Below are 24,939 nucleotides of genomic sequence, written 5' to 3' on the forward strand. Positions count from 1 at the left end.
GAAGCTTTTTAGTTTTATGAGGTCCCATTTATCTATGCTATCTCTTAGTTGCTGTGCTGCTGGGGTTTCATTGAGAAAGTTCTTACCTATACCTACTAACTCCAGAGTATTTCCTACTCTTTCTTGTATCAACTTAAGAGTTTGGGGTCTGATATTAAGATCCTTGATCCATTTTGAGTTAATCTTGGTATACGGTGATATACATGGATCTAGTTTCAGTTTTTTGCAGACTGCTAACCAGTTTTCCCAGCAGTTTTTGTTGAAGAGGCTGCTATTTCTCCATCGTATATTTTTAGCTCCTTTGTCAAAGATAAGTTGCTCATAGTTGTGTGGCTTCATATCTGGATCCTCTATTCTGTTCCACTGGTCTTAAAATTTTAATTTGAGTTGGTGACTGCCTCCCATAGCTCCTGTTAAGCTCCCTAAGGGGAGGAGTCATGATCCTCCTTTCCCAGCTGGCTACCCAGCCCAGGTCTAGCAAGCCCTCAGTGCTTATTTGTAGTTGGTTGTATAGTTTCTTAAGGCTGTATAACAAATTACTACAAACTTGGCTTAAAATAACACAAATTTATTCTGTTATTGTTCTGGAGACCAGAAGTTCACTATCAGTGTCACAGATGTCAAAATCAAAAAGTGTCAATGGGAAGGCTGGAGGCATATAGTTCAAGTTGTAGAGTGCTTGCCTACCATGTGCAAAGGACTGGGCTTAATCTCCAGCACTACAAAAATAAATCAGTTGATAGGCCTTCTGGTGGCTCTAGGGGAGACCTTGGTTTGCATCCACATCATTCCATTCTCTACTGTTTATCACTCTGCCTTCTGTTTTGCATTTATCAAATCTCCCCCTGCCTGTCCCTTATAATTGGGTTTAGGGCATACCCAGACAATCCAGATGGTCTCCCCACATCAAGATCCTTAATTTAATTACATCTGCAAAGGCTTCTCCTATGGAAACATTTACAGATGCAGGGATTGGGTTCTGATATCTTTGGGTGGCCATTATTCAGAGTACTACAGTGGTATTTGGTGACACACCATCTCAGAGCCATGTGGGTTTAGGAACCACAGACAATGGAGGCCACCAAAAATCAGGAGCCTGAAAACCCAAGTCTCCTAATCCTGGCCCCTGCTCTTCCTGCATTGTGTTCAACAAAGAACTTTTAGAAGAAAACAAAACTGGGTCTTCACCCTCCAAGGCCCTGTGCATCTTCCCCTCTATCCCCAAATCCCTTAGAGTAAGTTATTTTTTTAACAGAAAAAAAAAACTTAAGATTCCAAAGAAACCAAAATCCAGGCATCTTTAATGAAACAGTGTTTGCTTTTTCTTTACTAGCATCCATATGAAGACATGCACACTGTATTTATGATAATGAGCAGAAAGATTAGCCACAGCATCTCACAAATATAAGGTACCATTCACTTTCATGCTTCTCAAAGGTCTGTTATAGAAATTTAATGTCCTGATTGAAAATTATGTACTAATGTACAAAAATGGGAAAATGAGACTTGTTGAAACTATTCCAGGAATGGGGGGAAGGGTGATAAAGGTGAATGACATGGGGTGAGTTCAACTATGATATATTGTAGGCATTTTAGTAAATGTCACAATGCATCCCACAGTACAATTTTTTTAAAAAATTTAAGAACTCACTAGTAGAATAAAGCATGGTGGCACACATCTATAATCCGGGCTATTCAGGAGGCAGCAGTAGAAGGATCTCAGTTTGAGGTCAGAAAAATCAAAAGCAAAAGGACTGGCGTGGCTCAAGTGGTAGTGCTTGAGGCCCTGATTCAATCTCTAGCAACAGAAAAATACATGAATTGCTAATGGAGGCAGCCAGGATAATGGCAACTGGGAGTGAGGGAGTAAACAGAAAAAAACCTCCAGTTTCACTAAAAACTGCTAAACCATTAAGAAGTCTAAAGATGCAGACTGATTTTTCATTCAGGGTCTTCTGGGCCTTTTCATGGATCTGTTTCCTTAGTACAGTTAATCCAATGGGAACAGAAGGTTCTAGGGCTACACTGCAAGCAGGGTTCTCACTGATGGGGACTCTCACATGCACTTTGACTACCCCTTGACACTTGCCAACAACAGCCCCTTTGAGGTCACTTCACACAGCATGGCTGTTCTACCACTGAGTTGGTGGATATTTCCCTGGGTAAGTAAAAGAGGTGGCAACAGCAGGTCTCCTACACTCCTGTTTTCCTCCCATGTTACTGGACATGAAAAAAATGTTTAATGAGGGACTTGACCGTTCCTCCTGGTTTTCAGATTAGATCAGGTATCATTCACTAGGTTCAAGGAAGGCGTTACTCAAACATGTCCTAGTTGGTAAGTTCCTTGACAGTATGAAATTATTAGTACCAAAGTGAAGTCACTCATGTCTAACCCTAATAAAATGGAGCCAGGAGGCCATGGAAGAGGGCATCCATATTTATGCACACACACATAGTAAGCCACAGGAAATTTTTTCCAAGCCTCACCTTGCTGAATGAGTTTTTCAAGGGTGACTAGCTACACAAAGACAACTAGCTGCTCACAAAAGAGTACATGCGTGTCTCAGGAAATAACGTCAACTCCTGCAGTAAGCCCCGTAACCAATATTCTTTTTTCAAAAGAACTTACATATATTTCTCTTTTGTCTTTAATCACTTCCCCTTGCCTCAGCCTCCTCGTATACCCAGTAGTGCACCTAGAGTTCACCATAGCATGCATATGGTGGATTATAATCCCTCTGCTATTTCTGAATAAACTATATTGGAGAGCCAATCTTTGTGTCATTTATTTCAGTTTGACAATAATGATTAGGGACCACTTCTATTTTGGGGACTTAATTTGGTTTTGCCAATTTCTCAAGAACACCATCTTTAGTCTCCAACTTTCTGGTGAGGGAGGGAGAAGGAGGGAAGGAGAAAAAATAACCTTGTGACTCAGTGGTTTCTTGTGTTCACATTAGAACCAAGGAGGGAGATGAGAAAATCATTTAAACATTCTAAACTCCAGACCAACTAAATCACATTCTCTGGTGGACTGAGATTAAAATAATTAACTCATCTGAGTTGAATCCACAGATTAGGGTAGAAATCTCCATCCTATTTTATTTCTGTGCTGCAGCAGAGTGTTCAAATGCCTTTCCCAATAAGACTCTAGCCATAAACAAGGAAATTAGTTAACCTTGCTGCTTCTGAGAAATTTTTGACCCCTAAAATTAAATGAACATAGATTTGTTCAATCACTTCCTTCCAAATGGGACTTTTTGTTCTAAAACAATTCTCAGCCACCAGAAGGGCATCAAAGTATTTGTTCACTCAACAGTGAACATCACTATCTTACATGATAGAGACTCATCTCTTCCTTCGGTGCCAAGGCCACAAGCCAATGCCCTCAGAAACCACTAAACCATGTGTGAAAGATTACACACGTTATTTGGAACCATAAGGGAAATGAATATTAATACCCCCATGTATCCTTTTCAATGTGGTAATTAAAGCAACTCAATGGTCAGTAATCTACAAACCTAACAGAGTTTCAGGCTCTCCTGGGGTTCTCACATTCATCAAGTATCTTCTCTCATTGCTGCATAAAAGTGCTGTCTCCATCAGTGGTGACAGAGTGGAGGGGAGAAGGAGCCTATGGTATGAATCTATTTTTTATGGGTTTTTAGGGACTACTACTGCATGTTGTCCGTAAATCACATACCCTGGATGCAGAGGCACAGAGGTTTTGAAAGGCAAAAATGGAATAATCTACCATCCCAACACCTACTGCTATGGCTTACCTTTCCCTGATGTTGGAGTTAGAGGTTATTGAAGAGGAATCGGGACATCAGGCCAAAAGACTTCTGTGAACAGCTCAGTCACTTCATGGGCACTAGTTACTCAGCATCATTCTACAGTTGCTTAGAAGCTTGAATTCACAGTGCCTTCCCCTATAGACACTTCATCGCCTGTACTGAGTGCCAAGTACTAAATGTGCAATCTAGAGCCTCTCTTTAGACTAAGCTTGAAATCTGCACTTCATTTTGGTAATTTAGTAAATTGAGAAGATGACTTTTTACATTAAAGGTGAAAAAGTAAGTTGCAGAATAGTTCAGATGCATGAAATGCCACCCTAATTGTGTTTTGGCATCACAACCTCATGAACATGGTGATACATATTAGATACTTAGCTAAGATGTCCTGCAGCAAGGACATGTACCTACTTCAATCAGGAGTGCAAAAGTACAACATTGCTGGCATGACTATCAACAAAATATAACCCAAAGGACTTGAAGGTCATTCCAAGCAAGGATGCTGCTTGAAACAGGCCTTGTTGATTTGGAAGGATTTGAGCCTGCATAGTTGCTTAAGTTCCATAGCTACAAGAATAAAAGTTTCTCATTATGATGTTAAACTCTATTTATTTAGTATTTGAAACATGGTGTACATTTATGAATTTGTATAAACATTTAGTACATCTAAAATCCACAACTGGTAAACAATCTGTGCTTTCTTCTGTGTACAAAGTTGGAGTTTACATCTGGATATTTTGGTGTTGTGAATACCCAGTCTGTGAATCTAATCAAATTGCCTCATTTTTAAAACAACTGTGACAGAAGTGATTTGTCCTTAAAAGGGCTGTTCCTTCTCAGAAAAAGTATCACACTCTGGAACTAATAAACCAGGTATCAAGGAGACAAGGAAATGGCTGACATGATGAAGTATATGAAGGAGATTCCTGGAGATCCATGTTGATGTGTAGCAGGCAACACAAGCCACATGGTGACACCTAGAAATGAGCATTCCATAGAGAACAGTGTCAAGTCTCCCCACCCCCAAGTGGAGGGAGTCTGTCCAGCCAGAGTTGGCACTCTGTTCAGTATACTTCTGAAGAGTCCCAGAGGGTCACAGTTGTAGCTCGGAGGTGCCGACCAGGCCCAGGGCTCTGGCTTCTTCTGGAGTTAGGCCACTCTTCAGGGTTCTTCGCACTGCAGCAGAACCGCAGGTCACAGCAAGAGACACAAAGAGAAGGTATTAGCAGAAGGCATATGGCAGAACAACATTGCCCCTCTCCCCAAGGCATTCCCAGGAAGCCTAGGGCACTCCACACCACCCTGCTCTTGCTGAAGTGCTCTAGCAGTCTGCCAGAGCAGAAAAAAAATCTTTGAGTGACAGCAGGCTGACCTGATGGTGCTGTCCTGGAGGGCAGAAAGGCTTGGAGGGGAAGACTGGCAAGGGGAGAAAGGAAGAGAGGGTTTTGGAGAAATGAATGCAAATTGCAGAAGAGCACAAGATATGTGGAGTATAACAGTGGGAGAAGTCATTACAGAATATACGAAAATCCAAGCTCCAATAACACAAATGAGGTAAAATAGTGCAGAGTAAGAGGTTCAGCAAGCTCCACCAATCCCACAATGGTGAAAGGCCATAGAGAACCCATGGCCTTGCAGAGCCAGGTGTTAGTAGAGCCCAAGGCAGTGGACACAAGTCAGAATGGGTCCATTAGTGTTCTTATCAAAGTTCCTTTAGGAACAATTAAAATGATCAGTGACTCCTCACGGAATGGATGCCAAGCAGCAAACTACCAAACTTCTGGGTGGATTTGGTAGAAGATATATATAAAACACACAAGGCCAATGACCATATCACCTTCATTGGGGGTCATCACTGGCAGTTGGAGGGATATTGTATTGGCAATATAGACTTTGTAGACATTGACAATATTGTTTTGTATTGATCAATTTTCTTTGTAAAAATAAAGGCTGGATAAGGCAGCTACCCCTCCCTAGTCAAGCCTTCTCATTTGAAAGGTTGACTAATTAAATTTCCCTTAATTTACAAATTGCATTTAGCCTATTCTGTATTTCCTTGAAGGTCTTACAGAATTTGGGGTGTTTATTCTATCTGCAGAAGAGATACATCGTGGATCTACCTTCCACCCAAAATCTGAAATCAGCCCATTCCCAAGATGAAAAGGACAGGCTTTTAACCAAAGTATGGAGAAAGTAAGGCTCATCCTTGGTGTCTTTCCATTTCTCTCACCAGACCCAACTCCCCTCATCACTTCCCCACGTTGTCTGCATGCATTACCCCAGAATCTATGTTTACCCATCAAGCTTTGGACAAAAGCTCAGTATGTAGCAGGATCTGAAAGACTCGGGCTCATGGCAGAGTACACAGGCGCTAATCCCTATTAATAAATGACTTATCTCCTAGAAATCAGCACTGTGAACAGGGGATATTGTGGTTTGAAATGAAATGTCCCACACAGGCACATGTGTTAAAACCTAAGCCTCCAGTTGGTGGTGCTATTTTGGGAGGCTCTAGGAACTTTAAAAGATGGGGCCTAGTTGGAGGAAGTAGGTCACTGTGGGGTGGGGAGGGGGGTCCCTGGCTCTTTCTTGTCTGTGTCTGCTACCTGTTCATCATAAAGAAGCTCCTGCGCCACACACTCCAGCCACCATGAGGTTTTGCCAAGTACATGGGGCCAAGCAACCATAAGCTGAACCCCCTAAAACTGTGAGCCAACAAAGAACAAAAAAAAGAATAAAAATTTTGAAAAGAGAGAAAAAAAGTAAAACTTCAAGCCAAAATAAAACTTTTCTCCCCATAAGTTGTTTATGTCAGGTATTTGGTCATGACAATGCAAAAGTAATTAATACACGGGCCAACATCTAATCCATCAATTGGTCAATCAATATATCATTTATAAAGAGCCTACTGTGTGTTCAACATTTAACTCAAAGAATCAAAACCCTCGTGGAATATTCACATTAAGTATGGATTTTTCGGGGCTGGGATGTAGCTCGGTAGTACAGCGCTTGCCTAGCATTCGCGAGGCCCTGGGTTTGATCCCAGCACCAAAAAAGAAAAGTTAAAAAAAAAAAAAGTATGGATTTTTCAAGAGACACAAAGATCTGAGATGAGTATCTAACTCAACCAGACAAAATGTTTGACTCCAGAGTCTTTGCTAGAGGCAGACTGCATTTAATTGAGTAATGGAATTTATTCTATGGGGCAGCCATAAAAACACTACTTTATAATAACCCTTTAAGTTCTTTAAACACTCCTTAAAGTATTTGCTATAGAAAAATCATTTTTAATAGATAAAAATAAAAGATCTCTCATTCTCAACAATGAAGGTAACTAAGACCTCTTAACCAAGATACAACATCCTGCCTGCAGACATCCACACTGTTAGGAGGGTGTCTCAGGTTTCCTTGGCTGAGGGACTATGATGTTTGTGCATTTAGGTATATGTGCTTATGTGCATGACTACAGAAGCACCCACAAACTGGTGGGCATTTTATTCATGAAGATGTTTAAAGATGCTTCCTTGTTTAAAATATTTGTTTACACATTTGCTCTAGTCCTGAAACTGCTGTGTTTGGTTGATATAAATACTTGAATAAGGACTCCGGTTTCTTACAGTCTGTGCGATAGTCTCCTGATAGAGTCCATGTCTTGGGACAGCCTATTTAGGACAGGCTCAGCTAACAGAACAGAGCTAAAGATTGTCCACCTTGGCCTTCCCACCTAACTGCACTGAGCTGTGCCGTCCCTGTGGGCCTGTTCACAATTCTGAAGCTCCAGACGACTTGGAACCCTCTTTCCCTCCTTCAGCTTGGGCCCAAGGGTCCTCTACTATGGGAAAAGTCAGCAGTTTCCTTTGCTTACCTGATGTGTCCATGGAAAGTGAGAATTTAGAGACAAATGTGTAAATTTACAATACTCATAAATTGTCTTGGAAAGATATTAACCCCTTGATGTAATGAAAAAGACTTTGAGAATCTGACCTCTTCAATAAAGAGTCAAAATTAATTCAAGTAATTTCAAAATTACTTGAAAGAATGTAAGAAATGAAAGTATTTGACTTTAATCAGTTTTGTACCCCAGTTCAAGTCATGAACCACGCCTGCCTCTTTGGGTGTCCGTACATCTGTCTGTCGCTCATCAGTTCATTCATCATTCAGCAAATGTTTCTGAGCATGTACCATGAGCCAAGCACTGCAGACAGAGGCTCTGGGTCAGGGAAGCAGAGGCCTGAGGAGGAGAAATGCTTAGAACATTGCAGATGTGGAACTGGCTCTCAGAGAGTTTTCAGAGTACAAAAAGGGGCTGGGGATAAGAGCATTTGCAAGTAGGGGCTGCACAAACCAAACTTCAGCAGAAACTGCTCTTCCATTGAATAGAGGGAGCTCTCAAGTGTTGAAGGGTTCATGAGAGAGTATGGGGCCCCTCTCTCCTGCATCCAGCCTGAATGCTCCCCTCCTCGAAGCTGCTTAACAGAGAGCAAGCAGACTGGAAATGTTTGTCCCTGTCTGCTCTGGGGCTCTTCATTAGACAGTATGGGTCACTCTGTTAGCAGATTCTCTGTGTCTCAGGTACTTACAACAGTGACATGGTGACCTCTCATGGGGCGGGGAGTAAGCTGACACATGGCACCTCCACTATCAATGTGGGGAAGCAGTGGAAAAACAAGTTATTTTTCTCTTTTTCCCCAATTAGAAATGAAGCTATTTTTAACCCTATGAAGTACTCGCTTTGTTAAAGTGAGTTGAATCTGTAAACAATGGCAATGGAAGCTGTCATTTACTGAGTATTTATGTGGATTGTTTGATCTTTATGGGAAGCTGATATGGGTACTATTATCTCTTGGCACAGAGAGATCAAGTCATTGGCCCAAGAACACACAGTGAGTGGTGGAGAAGATTTTGAGTCAGGACATTTGGATCACAGCCCACACTGGGAACCCCTGTATCATGCCAAAGCCAGCAGGACCATTTCTGACAACCTTTCCTACCCTGGAGACATTGATGGATCTTTACTTCAACATGACAGAAGTTCATTTCTGTCCTTTCATGTTTCGATCATGGGCACATTTTTCATATAATGTCATTTAGAAATAAGTTTGGAATGTTCTTTTAACCCCAGAGTTTAAAGATTGAGTGGTAATTCTGGGAGCAGTGAGTTGGATCACAGAGACTAATACAGAACATCAAGATGCTTTAAATGTGTGTGTCTTATGAGGCGAAGATAACTGGCCTGCTGCTGCTACTCAATTTGTGTGTGTGTGTGTGTGTGTGTGTGTGTGTGTGTGTGTGTGTGTGGTGGTGATACTAGTATTTGAACTTAGGGCCTTGTGCTTGCTAGGCAGGCACTCTACTACTTGAGCCATGACCCCAGCCCTTTTTTGCTTTAGTTATTTTTCAGATATGGTCTTGTATTTTTGCCTGGGGCCAGCCTCAGATCACAGTTCTGAGTATGGCTCCCACATAGCTGGAATTATGTATGTGCTCCACCACACCTGGCTTGTTTGTTGAGCTGTGGTCTCACTAATTTTTTTGCCTAGGCTGTCCTTGAACTGTGATCCTTCCAATCTCTGCCTCCCAAATAGCAAAACTGTCCCTTGATGTTCTTCTTGTTCGGTCTGCTGAGTGGAGTCAAAATAACAGGTCCGGCCATGCCTCTTGGACTTAAATATGGGGAACCATCTCAAGACAAATAGCTCTTAGTGACTTGATATAGACTTCCTAGGGTTTTTGTTTGTATTTTGGTCAACACCAACTATTTAACCATCTGAGTTCTTTTTCTTGTCTTCATCCTCCATTTTTTTCCCACACAAAATTCTGTCCATCTAAAGCAGAGGCTTCCCACATTAATAGATACTAAGTGATCAGTAATTTTCAAAAGCATCCTAAACAGATCACAGGAGACAGAGATGCAACAGCTCTGAGAATCCTGGGTGGGATTGTGCAACAAAAAGCAGACATTCATGAAAAATTAGAAAATCTGAATAACTACAGTTTAGTTAGTAGCACCACACCAATGCTATTACTTAGTTTTGGTAAATTGTCCTATGGTCATGCAAGGTGTTAACATTTGAGGAAGCTGTGTGAAAGCAACTATTTGCACTATTTTTGTACCTTTTTGTTTAATCTAAACCTCTCACAAAATAAAAGTTCCTAAACCTGGTGGACTCAAACTCAACATCTTGAGCTCTTTCCAGCCTCACTGAATGAGAGTCTCAGGGAGAGAACCACATAGCATTTTACCTTCCTCATGCCATCAAGATGCCAGACAGGTTGGGGGCCTTGACTTAAATCACTGCCATCTCACTGAGACACAGAGAAAGATAGGTTCCTGAGAAAGGTGACAGCCTTTGTGGTGACAGGTTTGAAGTCTGAGTTCTACCTAACTCAAAATGAAGCTCCCTCATGCTGCCATTGCTTCAGAAACACTATGGCCTCAGGTACTTTCTATAGTCCCTGGTCTGGCTATGGATTAGCAGAGTCCCTACAATGGCCCTTCCCTCCTGTAACTGGTTCCATTAGCATCCAGTACTCCTTTAACTACTTTAACTATCACCTGATTCCTAGGCAGGAACTAAGCAGAAAGTAATCAATGAAATTGTAAAATCAGTTCCCTCCCACAGATCACGTTATGGGTGAAGGGGCAGAGTTAGGCCTGGAGAAGGGAAATAAGACAGAAGTTCTCAGAATTGTTGTGGGGAGAACCTACATAAACATGGAAAGTCTACATGTAAGAAGGAACGGGGGCTCAGGAGTCCATAGACTTGGTCTTCAGCAATTTTCAAGTCCTGGGCAGGACAAAGTTGCCTCCCCTCTTCCAGATTAAGTCCAACTCAACACTTCTCTGTCTGGGATGTCACACCATCACTAGCCAAGAACTATGCTGGCAATATAGCCTTTGTGTGCACAAGTGAAAGCCTGTTACACCAGCATCCTGGGGCTCAAAAAGAAGTGCAAGTAGGTTTAGTCTACATACAGCCAGCCAGGATGAGGGACAGTGATGGATGGGAGGGATCACTCTGTGGATGGCAGTTCCTATACACCTGGAGACGACCTCAAATTCCTCCCAGTGTCACTTCCCTGGACCAGTTCCATACAGTGCCTTAGTTAGCCTCATCAGCATTTGGGAGGCTGCCACTACTGCCCTCACTGTGTCAAGACTGAGGCTCAGTGGGAACAAGTCTTTTGCGTGGGACCCTCTTTCCATTTCTGTTGTGTGTGTGCAGTGCTGAGCGTGGAAATGGATTCCATTTGAACTTGGCAGGAAAGACAATGAATTACTGTAACTCTCTAACAAAGAGAGATAGGAACCCTCTCTTCGACCCTCAGGAAAGCTCTTGGCAGTATGAAGGACAGATTCTCGGGTTACTCTTTTCATTGCCCCCTCTCCTTTTGAAACCTCCATTCTGGGTAGAATGGATGTCTGGGACATGGACAGACCAGCTAGCTCCTGATTTAGGAGGTGATTTATATGAAAACAAAACACCCAGAGAGCTACTCAGTGCACAGGAACACTTCCAGTTCTCCCTAGATATATCTCTCTAACCTCAAGGCTTCCACCTGAGCCTGACTTCCTGGCCTCTGATCCAACCCTGCCTGCTAAAATGTAGTGACTCTCCACCAGGGCTCATGGAGGAGGCCTTTAGCGCTCTCTGGGATTGTTCCCCACATCTTCCTGTCCCAGTGGGTAGGTGCCCTCAGCTGTCTTTAGAGGAGGGGTCAGTCTATCTTTCATGAACTCTAGAAATCATTATGTATGGAGTAAATATTAATGACAAAATTGTTGAGGAGATAAGAGTTTGATTGACAAACTCTTCTTTAGCCTCATCAGCACTAAAATTTTTATTTTGCTCCAAAAGCATTAATAATAATGGTCTATTGTCTATTGTCATTATTAATTTGCCCTATTAAAAAACATAATTGGTTTAGAGAAAGGAAGGAAGAAGTATTTAAATGCAGGGACATTTTTCTTAATGAGATTAGTGCAAAAACCTCTGGGTATTTTCAAATTCCACTTCGGAAAAGTAAAGACAAATGCTGTGTACTGGTCAGGTCCAGGGTTGAATCAAATTATTTTGTGAGACCTGCCTCCTGTTTTCTCTAAAGTAAATTCAATTGCTTTTTAAGGTTCAAAAATTATATGTCTCCAGGAAATTCTACTTATCAGATAGCATGGCTGCATGCCTCAATATTCCATAAAAGAAGATATTAATTACATCGGATGGATGTGAAATATGTCCCATGCCCTTCAAGAAGGATGTTGACATTCACACACAGAGGTAGTTATGAGGAGGTAGTTATGGTGTGAGGAAATGAGAACCAGGATGCACAATCAGAGTTCTTTGTTCCTTTTCCAGCAATCTCTAGAATCTTCTACTGAGCAACTATTCTCATATAAGTTTCCAACCTGAGGTTCTTAACTAGTCAGTTGTAAGTAACATTAAAGTGATGACATCCTTAGAGAAACATGACTCAGAAGTAAAAGGGGCACCAAGCCTCTCTCAACCATGACAAGACCTGGGCTCGCCTAGGAAAAGAGAAAAGGCAGAGTATGAGTCTCTCGTCTCTGCCTGTTCTTTGACTGGCTGAGCCCCTGGCAGCATCCAGGCAACCAGCTAGACAGACCTTCTTCTATGATGGGTCCAAGAGAGGAAAGAACAGGCAGAATGGGGTGGGGCTGCTTCTTTTCCCCAGCTACCAGGACTTATCCTGCAGCATGAAACTGGGAAGGATCCACAAACACCACTGAGCTTCAGCATGTTCTAGACAAGGCGCATATCCAAGAAATGTGAAGGGACATCAGCCCCAGGACAAAACACATGACAAAAAGAGAAACCAAAATAAGAAACCACTCAAGAGCTCTAAGAGCATGCTCACTTAGTCAGAGCCAGCAGCTGACCAGAGAGCCCTGGCTAGAATCTGGGGGGAGTACATTAGGTGAACTGCAGAGACCATGTCACAGGCTAGAGATCACCTACACATTCAAAACTGAGTACTCACTGGAAAAGCAGAACTGAGACATGGGAACCTGTAAATAGGTTAAGATGCCCATGGTATGTTCCAATGACCGCAGATGGCAGGTGTTAGCAGGTCACTTGATGTGTGTAGGCCCAGTCACCAGCATCACACATGGACACAACGTGGAATTATCTCAGAGGACCCTTGAGTGGTTTGCAGGTCATAAATTTCCAGATTATGGGGTGGATTCTGTTTCATTCCTTGCACTAGTGGGACTGTAATTGTCTTTAGCCAAATGAGTTATGGCTCAAATATGCTGGTTATTCATATCCACTTGCCTCATTGCCACCATTAAACAACCAAATCAAACACAGCATTGTTTCATGGTGAACCCAAAACCACTGAACTTTACTTAGATTCTATAAACTGGTTTTTTTTTTCTTACTCCTTTAACCTCTTGTGAAAAGCTGGAGTTTATCATCCCTTTGAAACAGAAATCAAAATCTAACATCCCCTGTTTTAAATTTCTGCTGAGAGTGCCATTACTAATAAATTAAACCCATTACAGATAAACACTTGCATGCACACAGTGCTGTATTTGTTATAGTAACTATGTCACAGGAAAAAATGTGTTTGACTAAATAAAAAAATATACGGCTGTTTTGCATAAGATTGGAATGGAAATGATACCACAGGAAATTATGTTATGTCAACCATAAAAATAGACTCTCTCTGGCCAGACTGAAGAGGAAAATTAATTACGACTGTGTTACTGTTCCCAGTGATATTATGGGTCTAGGAATCTGGTTCTCTCTAGACCAGAGGGTGGGCTCAGTACAGACAGTAACTTGGAGGAATGGCTAGTCCAATGTCTCATGTAGTCTCCTGTCTCAGGTCTCTGGCCTGGCAGCTTTTCTCCACCCTCTCCCTACTTCTGCCTCCTGCAGGCTCTTCCCAGGTCCTCCCCCTGGTAGCCATTCTTCCACTGAGGCTGCTCCCTGCAAAGTTAACAAACAGGAGTTAACAGGTGCAAGGCTTTTGCCATTTGGTTTCCTGAAGTATCAAAAAGGGCAGTAAAGTAGTTACTGGAGATCATCTACTGAAGACATCAAAAAGCCTTTTGCAAGTTTCATTTAAAAAGCTATGTAAGAAGATTTACCAGGAAAAAGAGCAGCAGAAAAATAGAAAATGACATGGATATGTCATATACTAAAGAAGAGATGTAAACTACAAGGGCTCAACCTTCTTAGCATACAGGAAATGTAAGAACCACAAAGAAATGCCATCCACACCCTCCACATAGGCAGAAGATGTGTTGCTCTGGGAGCCACAGAGACTCGCCATTTGGGATTCAGCCAGTGTGTCAGCCTTATCCTATTGGAGGACCCAACAGTACCACTCTGGTCTCATCCTCCAGTGCCTCTTTACCTGATCCCCTAGGGATCTTGTTAAATGTGGATTCTGAATCAGTTGCCCTGGGATGGAGCCCATGAATCTGCATTTCTAATAAGTTTCTATGAATGTCCCTATTTGTCTGAGGCCTAACTTTGAGGAGCAAGCCCGTAGTCAATTTCTCACATGGGTCGATCAGGAGATTGGTAAAGAATTCAAGGCAGCAGTGGGGAAAAGAACAAAATATCATCAAAAATAAATGTAAAAGTCTTCCTTGGGTAGGCTTCTTTAGGTATTAGAAGCCACAAATATAATCTTCTTAAAATATTTTTAGGGAGGTGTTGAGACAGGATCTAGCCCCAGGCTGGCCTTGAACTCACAATCCTACCACCTCAGCTTCCTGAGTGCTGGGATTACAAGCATGTTCCACTATACCCAGCCACAATGATAATCTTGAAGATATAAAAAGCCAGAGCACCTGAATGATAGTTTCCCATTTTCAAAATGCATGGATTATAAGGCTAGGGAAGGCAAACAGTGGAGGGAGATTCTACCTCCTAATGCCACTAATTCCCCGAGGCCAGGGACCTCAGCTCATACCCCTGCCATTCTGAAGTGATAGGCCTCCATGAGCCAATATTTCTAAAATTTTAAATCTCTGAAGAATATTCTAAGGAGCATCCAAGTTTGAGAAATACAGCCATAGAACCTCAAGATGAATACCAAAGGCTGGACCACAGGACCTCACTTAGAAGCGTGTCAGAAACAGGCTCTCAGCCCGCCCACTTAATGAGAATCACCACCTCCCCCAATGTTTTTCTTTTTCCTCCTTTCTGGGGAAAAACTCCCAATCAGGCATTAAAGCAGATCATATGAAAGGAGCAAGGTTCCTTAGCTGCAAGAATTTGTTTTAGCATTCTTCACCCTGGAAACAAGTGTGGCAATGAGTCTAGAGGAACCACAAGGTCAAACTTGGCATCCACAGCCCAGATACTTCCTGTGTGAATCTCACGGTAGAACGAGCTGCACTTGACTCTGAACTCCCTGCCTGTCTGGACTCACTCTCTTTTCACTTTTGGGAGACAGAACAAGGGGAGGCAACCAGGTTCCTTTTTCCTTCTCCCATCCCTTATTCTAGAGGTAAAACCAATGGAAACATGACCTGTCTCTTGAATGACCAAGCGGCTGGCTGAAGCCTTGGGGCTCGCCTGAAACACCCAAGGCCACAGCTAATGTAGGCAAAGGATCCACAGGGATCACATTTCTCCAGGAAGTGGATCCTGCAAGAATCAGACACAGCTCTACAGAGGGGCAGAAAGCAGAAAGCAGGCTCACATTGAAGGGACAAATCAGTCACTTTGATTTTGTTAGATTCTCTGCTCTGGTGGGCAAAGGAAAACAAATGATCATCTTGGGCTAACATTAAATATTTTAAGCTCCTAATGACTGTCAAATCAATCACTTGCTAGCCCTGGTTTTTACCTTCAACATGCTGGGAGGGAGCAGCCTCAAACCCAGCAGCCTCCAGCCCAGGCCCCTGATGCTGGGTGAAGGGCAGAAATACAACTTCTAGCAAAGCATCAAGGCATGTTTGCCAGAGGGCTTCCCTATACCTACTTTTATACACCAAAGACCTTTAAGGGGGCTTTAGACTTTCCTGGAGACAAAGTGTGAATTGAAAGAGACCTGGCCACACAGCAAATACAGCAGGCAAGTGTGGCTCCAGCCCCTCTCCTCCAAGATAGCCAACATTGATGACAAACTTCAAACCTTTTGTGGAGGGGTGTAGGTGGCCATTCCAGTCAACAACTGAAAATTCACGGGAGCTGCCCTGAATCTTGGTCCCTTCCAGGTCATACTAGATGGAAAGAAAATCTCTCCAGGGTTGTGTTCCTCACTCCTCCCCAAATACACTCACGAGATTTGCGGTTGGCTCGGGATCGCTTCCTCTCCCGTGGCACCACTCGCTGACTGGGCACTTGGGTGGCTGACTTGACAATGCGGTCCATGATCTCATCAGCTGCATCGTCTGTGACATTAGGTGAGTCATCGGTTCCCATAGTCCATGAACTAGTGGATCCTGAAAAGTTAAACCACCAGAGAGTACGTGTTACTCAGAGAGAAGGAAAACACAAAAGAAAATACATTGTTCCTCCAAGCAGCTGAGATCTATCAGCAATGGATTCTAGCAAAGGCCAGAGTGAGAGTTCAGAGTTAGTGACACATCCAGGATGCTAACCTGTCCCCACATTGCTCTGCACAACCCTGTACTGAAGCCTTTATTTCATACTACCCTGTACTACAGCTGTGTTCTTGTCACTCATCATTTCACTCCCCTCTGTGTCTTCTTCATCTGCCAAGACCTGTAATAACCAGAGAGCAGATGACCTGTGTAGTACCCTACTGTACCCAGTGATACCCAGCACTGGACATCCAGTAATGTGTGGAGACTGAGGGTTACCTGTCAGCTCTGTATCTGTGGTTGGATGTACCTACCTAATGTCTCTTAAGTTAACTAGGAACCAAAGGATTATGTGATACACAGTTTATCTTTGAATTACCTCACTTTTAAAAAATTGTAACAGGATTACCCTCTCCAACCAGCAATGGAGATGCTGACATTTTTTTTCCTTTTGAAATATTCACGTATTCCTTGGTGAGAAAAATATGTTCATAAATAACTACATTTTAAGACAGTCTGAGTCTGGCATCAGGGTATCTCCCTATAGACAAGCAAGAGGAAGACAACTCGAAAACATGGCTTCCCAAGCAATGTCAGTTGGAAATGAATGCTAATTTAATATATTCAGAGCCAGGCCTCTATGATGGATCAACTTCCTTGTGAAATTTCTTCTGTGATGGTGAATATGTTTCTACAGAAGGGATGATGCATGATGTGTTCAAATCTGTTTATTTCCTCTATCCACATTTCATTTTGTAGTAAATGTACAATTTCAAAAGTCTATAGGTTAGAATTCTCAAACTCATTGCCCAGGGAACACAGGTACCCCAACCTAAGGTCCAGTAAAAATCAAAGAAAAGCCTGCTTTGCCCAACTCAGAATGAGAAAAATGTTAAAACTTTATGCTAATATGTTAATAAACACTTATTTTTAAACATTTTAGTCCTTCTCCCATACTAATTTTTTTTTAAGTTTTAGGCGCTTGCAACCCACCTGCTTGGTAGTGAACAAAGGAAAAATAAAATTTGATGGAAGTAGGTGGGAACAGTGGATAATTCATCGGACTGTGTTTTTCCAGAACATGTGTGTTTGTGGTTGAGTTTATACTGAAAATATGAAATATGCTATAATTTCTGCCAATAAAACTCACATAAAATACATAAATAATTCACACTTTGCAAGAGGAAAGCCAGGACCCCAGGTGTCCCATCACCTGCTCGCAGGGACCTGTGGCTACAGGGCAATGAAGTTTTCAGATGACAAGGTTTTCTGTTGTTGCTATAGTTCTTAAAACTTGTTTTGCTTAGCTTTTTTTCTTTTTAACTTGAAGCATACCTACAGCACTGGCACATGCACCAACAATAAACCATAGTTTTTCTGCTTATTTCTAAGTGAACTTCTTATCAGAAGGCCATTTTTTTCAGCATTATAAAACCTTTTTAAAAAATCAGCTCTTCCCCAAAACAAATTTCTGGAATTGCTGCTGAGTTTGCTGCCTTCTCAGGATGGCCTCGGTGTGGTAACCGAAGGCAGGAGACCTCATGCTGGCACAGCTTTCAGACTGGAACTGCAGAACTCTGTGACAATGGCCCTCCTCAGAGTAGAGCGATCAATAGCACACCTGTGTTTTGTCCAGCACCTTCCTGTTTTCCCTTTCACCCACCGATTGATAATGCTGTGTCTTATCTGGAAAAGTCGAACTGCCCTTCCAAAGGCACAACGGTCCATCAGTTCTGTTTGCTCATAATCCATTTTTGGAGCACTGGACCAGATGCCCTTCTGTTATTTCCCATCTACATGTCCCCAGGGATCTTTGAATGGTACCATCAGGACAGGCTTCAAAAGAATAACTTGCCATAGGTCCAGGATGGTCAGGCTCAGTTTTGTGATAACTTCATTCCCTCACGATCTCATCCCTGGTTCTGCTTTTTATCCTCTCACTGTCTGATCACCATGTATTGCCATTCTTCCTGGTCATGCACACACAGGTTCCTCTTCCTTGGACCTTTGTACCCACAAGCAGCCATCAGGAGAATACTGCCTGTATCACTTACACACCTAAGGGGCCACGTAGCTCATCTTGGTCTCACCAGTCTTCACATTTATGTGTACTAAGATAAAGTACAGGGGATAGAATATTCTGAACCATAATAATACAACATCATTTGATTTTTGCTTCATTTTTCAAGCTATAGAAAGTATAGTCTGAAAGAAATCACTGTAGTATATTTTTCCTTTTAGAATCTAAAGGTAGCTGCAGGCTACAAGGAAAAGAATTACATCAAAATAGATATTAATATTGTTTTAACATGAGGAAAATATTTGCCTTCACTGTGAAAGATAATTTTCCATGGAAACAGACTGCTAGTTCGAAGCCTTTTCTTCTGGTAGTTTAAAGATGCCAGTCCTTGTCTCTTTTTGGTTTCCAGTTTCTGTGAGCTACCATCCATTCCTACTGTTGGTCCTTAGAAGTAATTAGCTCTACTGTTATAAAGAGTGTCTCTTTGTCTCTGGTTTTTACCAGTTTGCCTATGATACAGCTCTCTTTGAATTCATTCTGCTTGGATTTGCTGAGTTTCTTAAGCACGTGGGTTAACACCTATCATGACCTCAGGAAATATGCAGCCATTATCTTTTTTGATAGTACTCCTTACCCATCTTCTCCTGCTGGTATTCCAATTACAGGTCCTACCATCTGACTGTGTTCTTATATTCTCCCCTTTTATACTTTGTTCCATTTTTTTCCTCAACATGTTTTACTTTGTTTCTACTAACCTTTCTTTGAATTCACTAATTTTATCTTTTGCTGGAACTAATCTGCTGTTAAACCTATCCACGAAGGTCCTTATTGCAGATTTTATTTTGTAGCTCTAGCATGTCATTTGATTCTTTTTATAAATTTGAATCCTCTGTTGAAATCTATCTTTATCCTATATGTTTTCTTATTTATTTATTTATTTATTTATTTATTTATTTTGCAGCACTGGGGACTGAATCCAGGGCCTCACTTAAGTCACACTCCCAGTCTGCTTGTTTATATTTTGTTTTTGAGGTAAGGTCTGGTTAACTTTCCCTAAATTGACCTTAAACTAGCCATCCTCCTGAGTAGCTGGGATTACAGGTGTGTACCACCACAGCTAGTTTGTTTTATATTTTAAATAACATTTCTAATAGTCTTTTCAACTCCTTGCCTGTAATTCCAACATCTTGATCAGTAAGGGGTCTGCTATGGTTGTCTACTTTTCCTCTTGATTGTCAGTCCTATTTTCCTTACTTCCCTTGGCTTATAGTTTTAACTGTAGGCTTGACTCTATGTATAAAAGAATGTAGAGACTGAAGTCAGTGTTATTTTCCTCTAGAGTCTTCTCCCTTTCCTCTGTTAATAGATACGGTAAGACACAGAAATATTTGTGACCAGATGACAGCTTTAGTTAAGAAATCAATCTACTTAAGTTCCTTTTTTTTGACATCCTGAGGGTTGAACTGAGGACCTTGTGCTTGCATCTGTCACTTCAGCCATCCCTCCAGCCCTTCTTTAAAACTGTTGGGGTTGAGATCTGTGTGTATTTAATTGGCGTAGGGGAAGGTGTGTATTCTGCCTTGTCAGCATCTCCTCAGCACTTCAAGACTACAGGTTTCCTTCAGCCTTTCTGGCCCAGTGCCTCTGACTCCTTCCTCAATGCTGCACTTAGCAAATGTGTGGTGGAGAGAACTGACTGTACCTGGAGCCTCTCTGACTCTCGTCTCTTTTGCCAGCTCACTGGGCCGTCACAAGTTCTGCTGGTTTCTCTTTCCCATTAGAGTCACTCCACCTGTGGTAAGCACAGTGCTTTGCCTGTGCCCACATTGGAGAGATGCTGCTAGAAAACTACTCTCAGCACAGCCAGAACTCTACTTGTCCAATCCTCTTTCCTTTCGCTAATGTCTTTTGAAAGAAGGCTTTCTGATTTACTTTTTATTCTACGTGTTGCAGCAACCCTACAACATACTGCATGGAAGCAGAAATCTCCCTTCCAATGGGGGTGACTATGTCTGCTCACTAGTCAGTGAAGATGAACCCAGACTAAGTAAACCCAGTGCTAATTTTTCCCTCAGTCCCATCTCAATGAGCAGAGATGTCTAGTTTCTTTTAAAAGTGTACAACTTTGTCCCATTACTGAACTCCTCTTCCTAAGATGGCTTCCACTGTATCACCCTTTCATCCATCAAGGTACAGGGGCTCGAGGCTCCAGCCTGATGGCTGGTATCACCATGGTGCTAGTTCTAATGCTCTCCTTGACCTGGCCATGTCGAGCTTAGCACACAGAGGCTATAAGAGCTGCCAGGGACAGAGAGGCTCACACCTGGGATATCTTGGGCCTTTAAGGATCTCAGGGTACAAGTGATTCCCCTCACCGTATCCCACAATTCTGGAAAGCTATTTTATTTATTCTATTCTCATAAAATCTTTATATTCTTGTTTTGATTCTTCTAGACAGACAGTCTCTACTGCTCAGCATTTAACGATAGCATTTTCTTCACCTTCTGACTCACCCCACTTTCTTCTCTTCTTTCATTTACACACATGTTCTTGGAACAGAGGCCTTTTATAGACAGCACTGGCCAGAAAGAGGTGCCTTTCCTTCTATGTAGTGAGCCAGACAATCAGATGCACCACATACAAGACACAGGGCTGTGGTTCTTCTCAAATGTGTCTGTCTGCTGTTGGTTACCAAAAGACTACATTTTCCATAGCCAACGCATCAGGTTAATTTTTTTCTTCTCCTAATTCCACATCTAAAACTACCTAGAAATCTACCTGGGCAAATTGAATTCCAGGTGCTGGTTAGTCTTATACCAGGGCAGGGATGGATAGAGACAGCCAGTCTTCTGAGATATTCTTAGCTGAATATCAAAGTAAAAGTCCTATTAAAGATAACAACCAAGTCCAACAAAAAGGCAGAAAAGAGAGTTGGAGTCAATTACTATCCTCACAGGAAGTAAGGAAACAGTAATTTTGTTTAAAAGCCTGAAGTACAGTTCCTCAAAAATGCTAGGGTTCTAGACTGTAAACTTCTGTAAACTTAACTGTTTTAGGCTCTGCTGATCATAAAGTCTGTCATGATAGCTCAAATCTGGCATTGTAGTTCAAAGCAGCCACTGAAGACACAAAAATAAATAAATGTGACTGCATTCCAATAAAACTTTATTTATAAAAATAGGTGGCGGATTGAATTTGGTTTGCAGGCTGAAGTTTGCCAACCCAGCCGTAGTGTAGGAGGATTCACTCATGATAAGAACCCCTTTTGTGGGCTGGGTGTGGTGGTACGTGCCTATAATCCCAGTTTCTCAGGAGGTAGAGATAGGAAGATCATGGTCTGAGGCCAGCCCAAGCAAAAGTCAGACTCTATCTTAAAAACAGGCAAGATGGAGGCACAGGCCTATAATCCCAGCTACTCAGGAATCAGAAATAGGAAGATCGAGGTCTGAGGCCACTAAAAACAAAAGGGCATGACTCACATAGTAGAGTGCTTGCCTAACAAGTATGGGGCCCAGAGTTCAATCCCCAGTACTGCAAAACAAACACTCCTTTTATGTAAAGAAATGTATGCTTTGGGGAATGTTCTTTGGTTTGAGATGAAGTTCTTTGAAAGTGCTAGTGAAGGAAGGTGTTTGCCTAGGTTGGCACTGAAAGCCTAGAGGAAGCTGATGGCCCTTCTCATTCACTCACTGGGCACAGAAATCTGTACCCTGCAATGGCAATTCTGGACTCCCACGGGGTGGCTAAAGGGAGAAGATGAGCTCTGCCCGACAGGAGTTACCTCGACTTGCTCTGCTGCGAGTGCGGACGCCCAGCACAGGGGTGGCATCCTCCACAGCAGGGGATGAGGTTTTCAGCACAGCCTTCATGTTCTCGTGTTCAGCTGCATCCTCAGCATAGCTCAGACCTTGCAGCTGGCTCGGTGGTGCTGGAGAACTGCCAGAGAATTTGCCAGACTGCAAAACCAAAGGAAGGTTAGAAAGGGAAAGAGATTTCCCAAAAAGGCAACTCAAGTTTGGAAAACTTTCAGCTAAGGAAAACTTTCTCTTCTCTGTTTTGTTTTTGTTTGTATGCATTCTGTACATCCAGAGTTCTGGCAGTCACTAAGGTTGTCAACTACTGACAAAACATCTGTCTATAGGAAAGATCTACTGCCAGAAAGAAGCTGTTAGCCCCAGAAGGAACTCCACCCATCCAGCTACTGGTGAAGTTCTCTCTCAGAGGCTCAGACTCAATGGGTGCCAGCCAGGGGTGACTGACATCAATTCTAAGAAGAACTAAAAGTCAAACCTAGGCCCTGATATGAGAACTGGAATATGCCTTCTTCACCAAACGTCCTAAGCTTTAATTTTATAGTTAACACTTGGGAAGGATTCTTCTAGATCTAGCCCATCAGTTTATAGAAAAGGAAACTGAGGCACTGTGAGAATAAGTGGTTTGTCAGGGTCCCAAGTAGATTATGTGTCAAGGTGGAGAACAGAACACCACACAGAAATTCTAACTGAAACTGAATTCAACAAGACTCACTACTTTTGGCTTTGTCACAAACGTAGTTGTTTTAATAAGCACTACAAAGCCAGGATCATGCTTTCTAACTGTACCTGGACAAAAAGGCAGGGCATATATGTTTTAAAGAGATATGGCAGAACACTGTATGTACACAACACCAAACATCTTGGCAAAAGAACAAAATGTCAGATGAACATTTACAAAGAACAGCTCTATGAACTCCCAACTTTCTCTTTCCTTCCAATGTCTCATCCTTGGCAACAGAGCCTATGACACATCTGTGACTTGTGCTGCCTACATGGCTGTCTCCTCACTCTCCAGGGTCAATCAACCACAACTTGGTCTTTGGTTTTTACACCCATATCCAGTTCCAAGGGAGGAGGCCTTGGTCTCCCAGCTCCAAACTTATCTGCACATATCAGAGACTGTCCATGGGCTGGTGACAGTGGCTCTGGCCTGACTACTGGCCACTGCCCTACTTCCTCTTAGTTTAAGGACTCTTTATGTAGTTATTTTAGTTTGTTTTATTGAGACAGAGTCTTGCTATATAGTCCAGGCTGACCTGGAACATTCGATCTCCTGCCTCAGCCTCCTGAGTGCTGGGATTACAGATGAGCACTACTATGACAGAGTAAATATAGGTATTCTAGAATCCAGTTCTTACAACTGAATTGCAAAAGGCTCAGAGAGGAGTCTGGAAGGGAAACCAATTATCTACTTTTCCAACAGAAGGGAGAGATCTGCTGAGCTGGCCACTACTGATTAGCCCAGACTCAGCTTACTCTTCACTCCCTGCCACACACAGCAACAAGAACGCATCCAATGGTTAGCGATCACACAAAAACAACCAGAAAATGTCCATGCATAGTTTAAAGCACTGAATGGTGCTGACACTTCATGCTGGCTATGTTACGTTAGACTCTACAGCAGGCATGATAAGGTCAAATGTGGTGTTCTTCATATTTATCAATAGTCATACCTCGACTTCATCCTCGTCATCAGTCTACCAGACAGGACAGGGCAGGACAGTATGGAAAAGACAGAATGATTCTTAGAAGGCACAGAAGTCAGCACAGATGAGATTATCTTGTCACAACACAATCCCAAAAGAGAAATTGGCCACCACAACCAGGGCACACCCTCTCGAATTGAGAGCTTTCACACCTCACTCTCCTATCCTTCTCCTGATACTTGCTCTGTGAGCTCCAGTTCCAGCCCTGACCAGTGGCAGGAGGGACTTGAAAGACTCCAGGGGCTGCCAATAGGATCAATAATCAGCTTACCTGGCTTCCTGACCACTACCGACCCCCCTCCTTGACAGATAGCTGGGCATATCTTGCTGGGCCAACTACCATCTGCTGGCCATCAGGGCCATAGTAAGTGGACCAGCCTTCATTTACCTGGCTCTGCCCATCTGTTGTGCTGTTGTCTCCACTCATCTTGAGGGCAGACCCCCCTCCTTGCCCAGTCTACTGGACTTGAACTATAGTCCAAGGAAGCCAGAGGTAAAGGGTCTCACCCAGGAGTCCCACTGCTCTCCACTGTGTAGTCCTGGGATTCTCACAGCCCATTTGGATTACGATGACAGGAGAAAGGGCCAGAGCTGCTTGGAGTTTCCTTGTCTATTATCACTATTAGTTTAGAACCACTTTGGGACAGAAAGATGAGGAATGAGTTCCTAACTGAGCTTTGCCTGGATGAACTCTGGATTATGGGAAACTAAGCCTGGTGCTTGGCCAGGAGAAGCTGTCACACTTCAGAGCTGATACAGAGCTGGCTCAATAAAAGGCAGTTTTCAGAGTTTACTCCAGGAGCCTCTCATCTCAGCTTAATTGCTACCACTTCACTCTCATTTAATCTAGCATCTATATTAAAAGTTACTACAAGGTCTCTAAAACCTCTGCTAGTTCCAATGTTCAGAGCTCCATGGTTCTAAACCTATTGTGTGGCTTTGACTTCAGTTGTGTATGTATCATTTTTCTAACCAGATTATGACATACTTAGGATATGAGTTTGTCTTTCATTATACTCACATCTTCCTTGGTGTCCACTGCAATGTTGAGCACACAAGAGTCCTTACTAAT

The 24,939-nt window shown here is 42.5% G+C and overlaps 1 protein-coding gene across 13 annotated transcripts in view; it reads right to left on the reverse strand.

Moving 5' to 3' along the window:
- Positions 1 to 552: 552 nt before the first annotated feature.
- Fhod3 (formin homology 2 domain containing 3) overlaps positions 553 to 24,939 on the reverse strand; it is a 489,096-nt gene continuing 464,709 nt past the window's right edge. For 10 of the 13 annotated variants that reach the window (XM_074069983.1, XM_020174902.2, XM_074069991.1 and 7 more), the window contains 4 exons: positions 23,835 to 23,858; positions 22,128 to 22,302; positions 16,063 to 16,224; positions 553 to 4,970 (listed from right to left, as the gene is read on the reverse strand). In XM_074069983.1, coding sequence (XP_073926084.1) covers positions 4,888 to 4,970; positions 16,063 to 16,224; positions 22,128 to 22,302; positions 23,835 to 23,858 — 444 coding nt within the window. In that variant the 3' untranslated portion in view covers positions 553 to 4,887. The remainder of the gene's footprint in view (positions 4,971 to 16,062; positions 16,225 to 22,127; positions 22,303 to 23,834; positions 23,859 to 24,939) is intronic. The other 3 variants (XM_074069988.1, XM_020174895.2, XM_074069986.1) reach the window with 1 other exon arrangement.

This window comes from Castor canadensis, chromosome 4, assembly GCF_047511655.1.
Source record: "Castor canadensis chromosome 4, mCasCan1.hap1v2, whole genome shotgun sequence".
Classification (NCBI taxonomy): domain Eukaryota; kingdom Metazoa; phylum Chordata; class Mammalia; order Rodentia; family Castoridae; genus Castor; species Castor canadensis.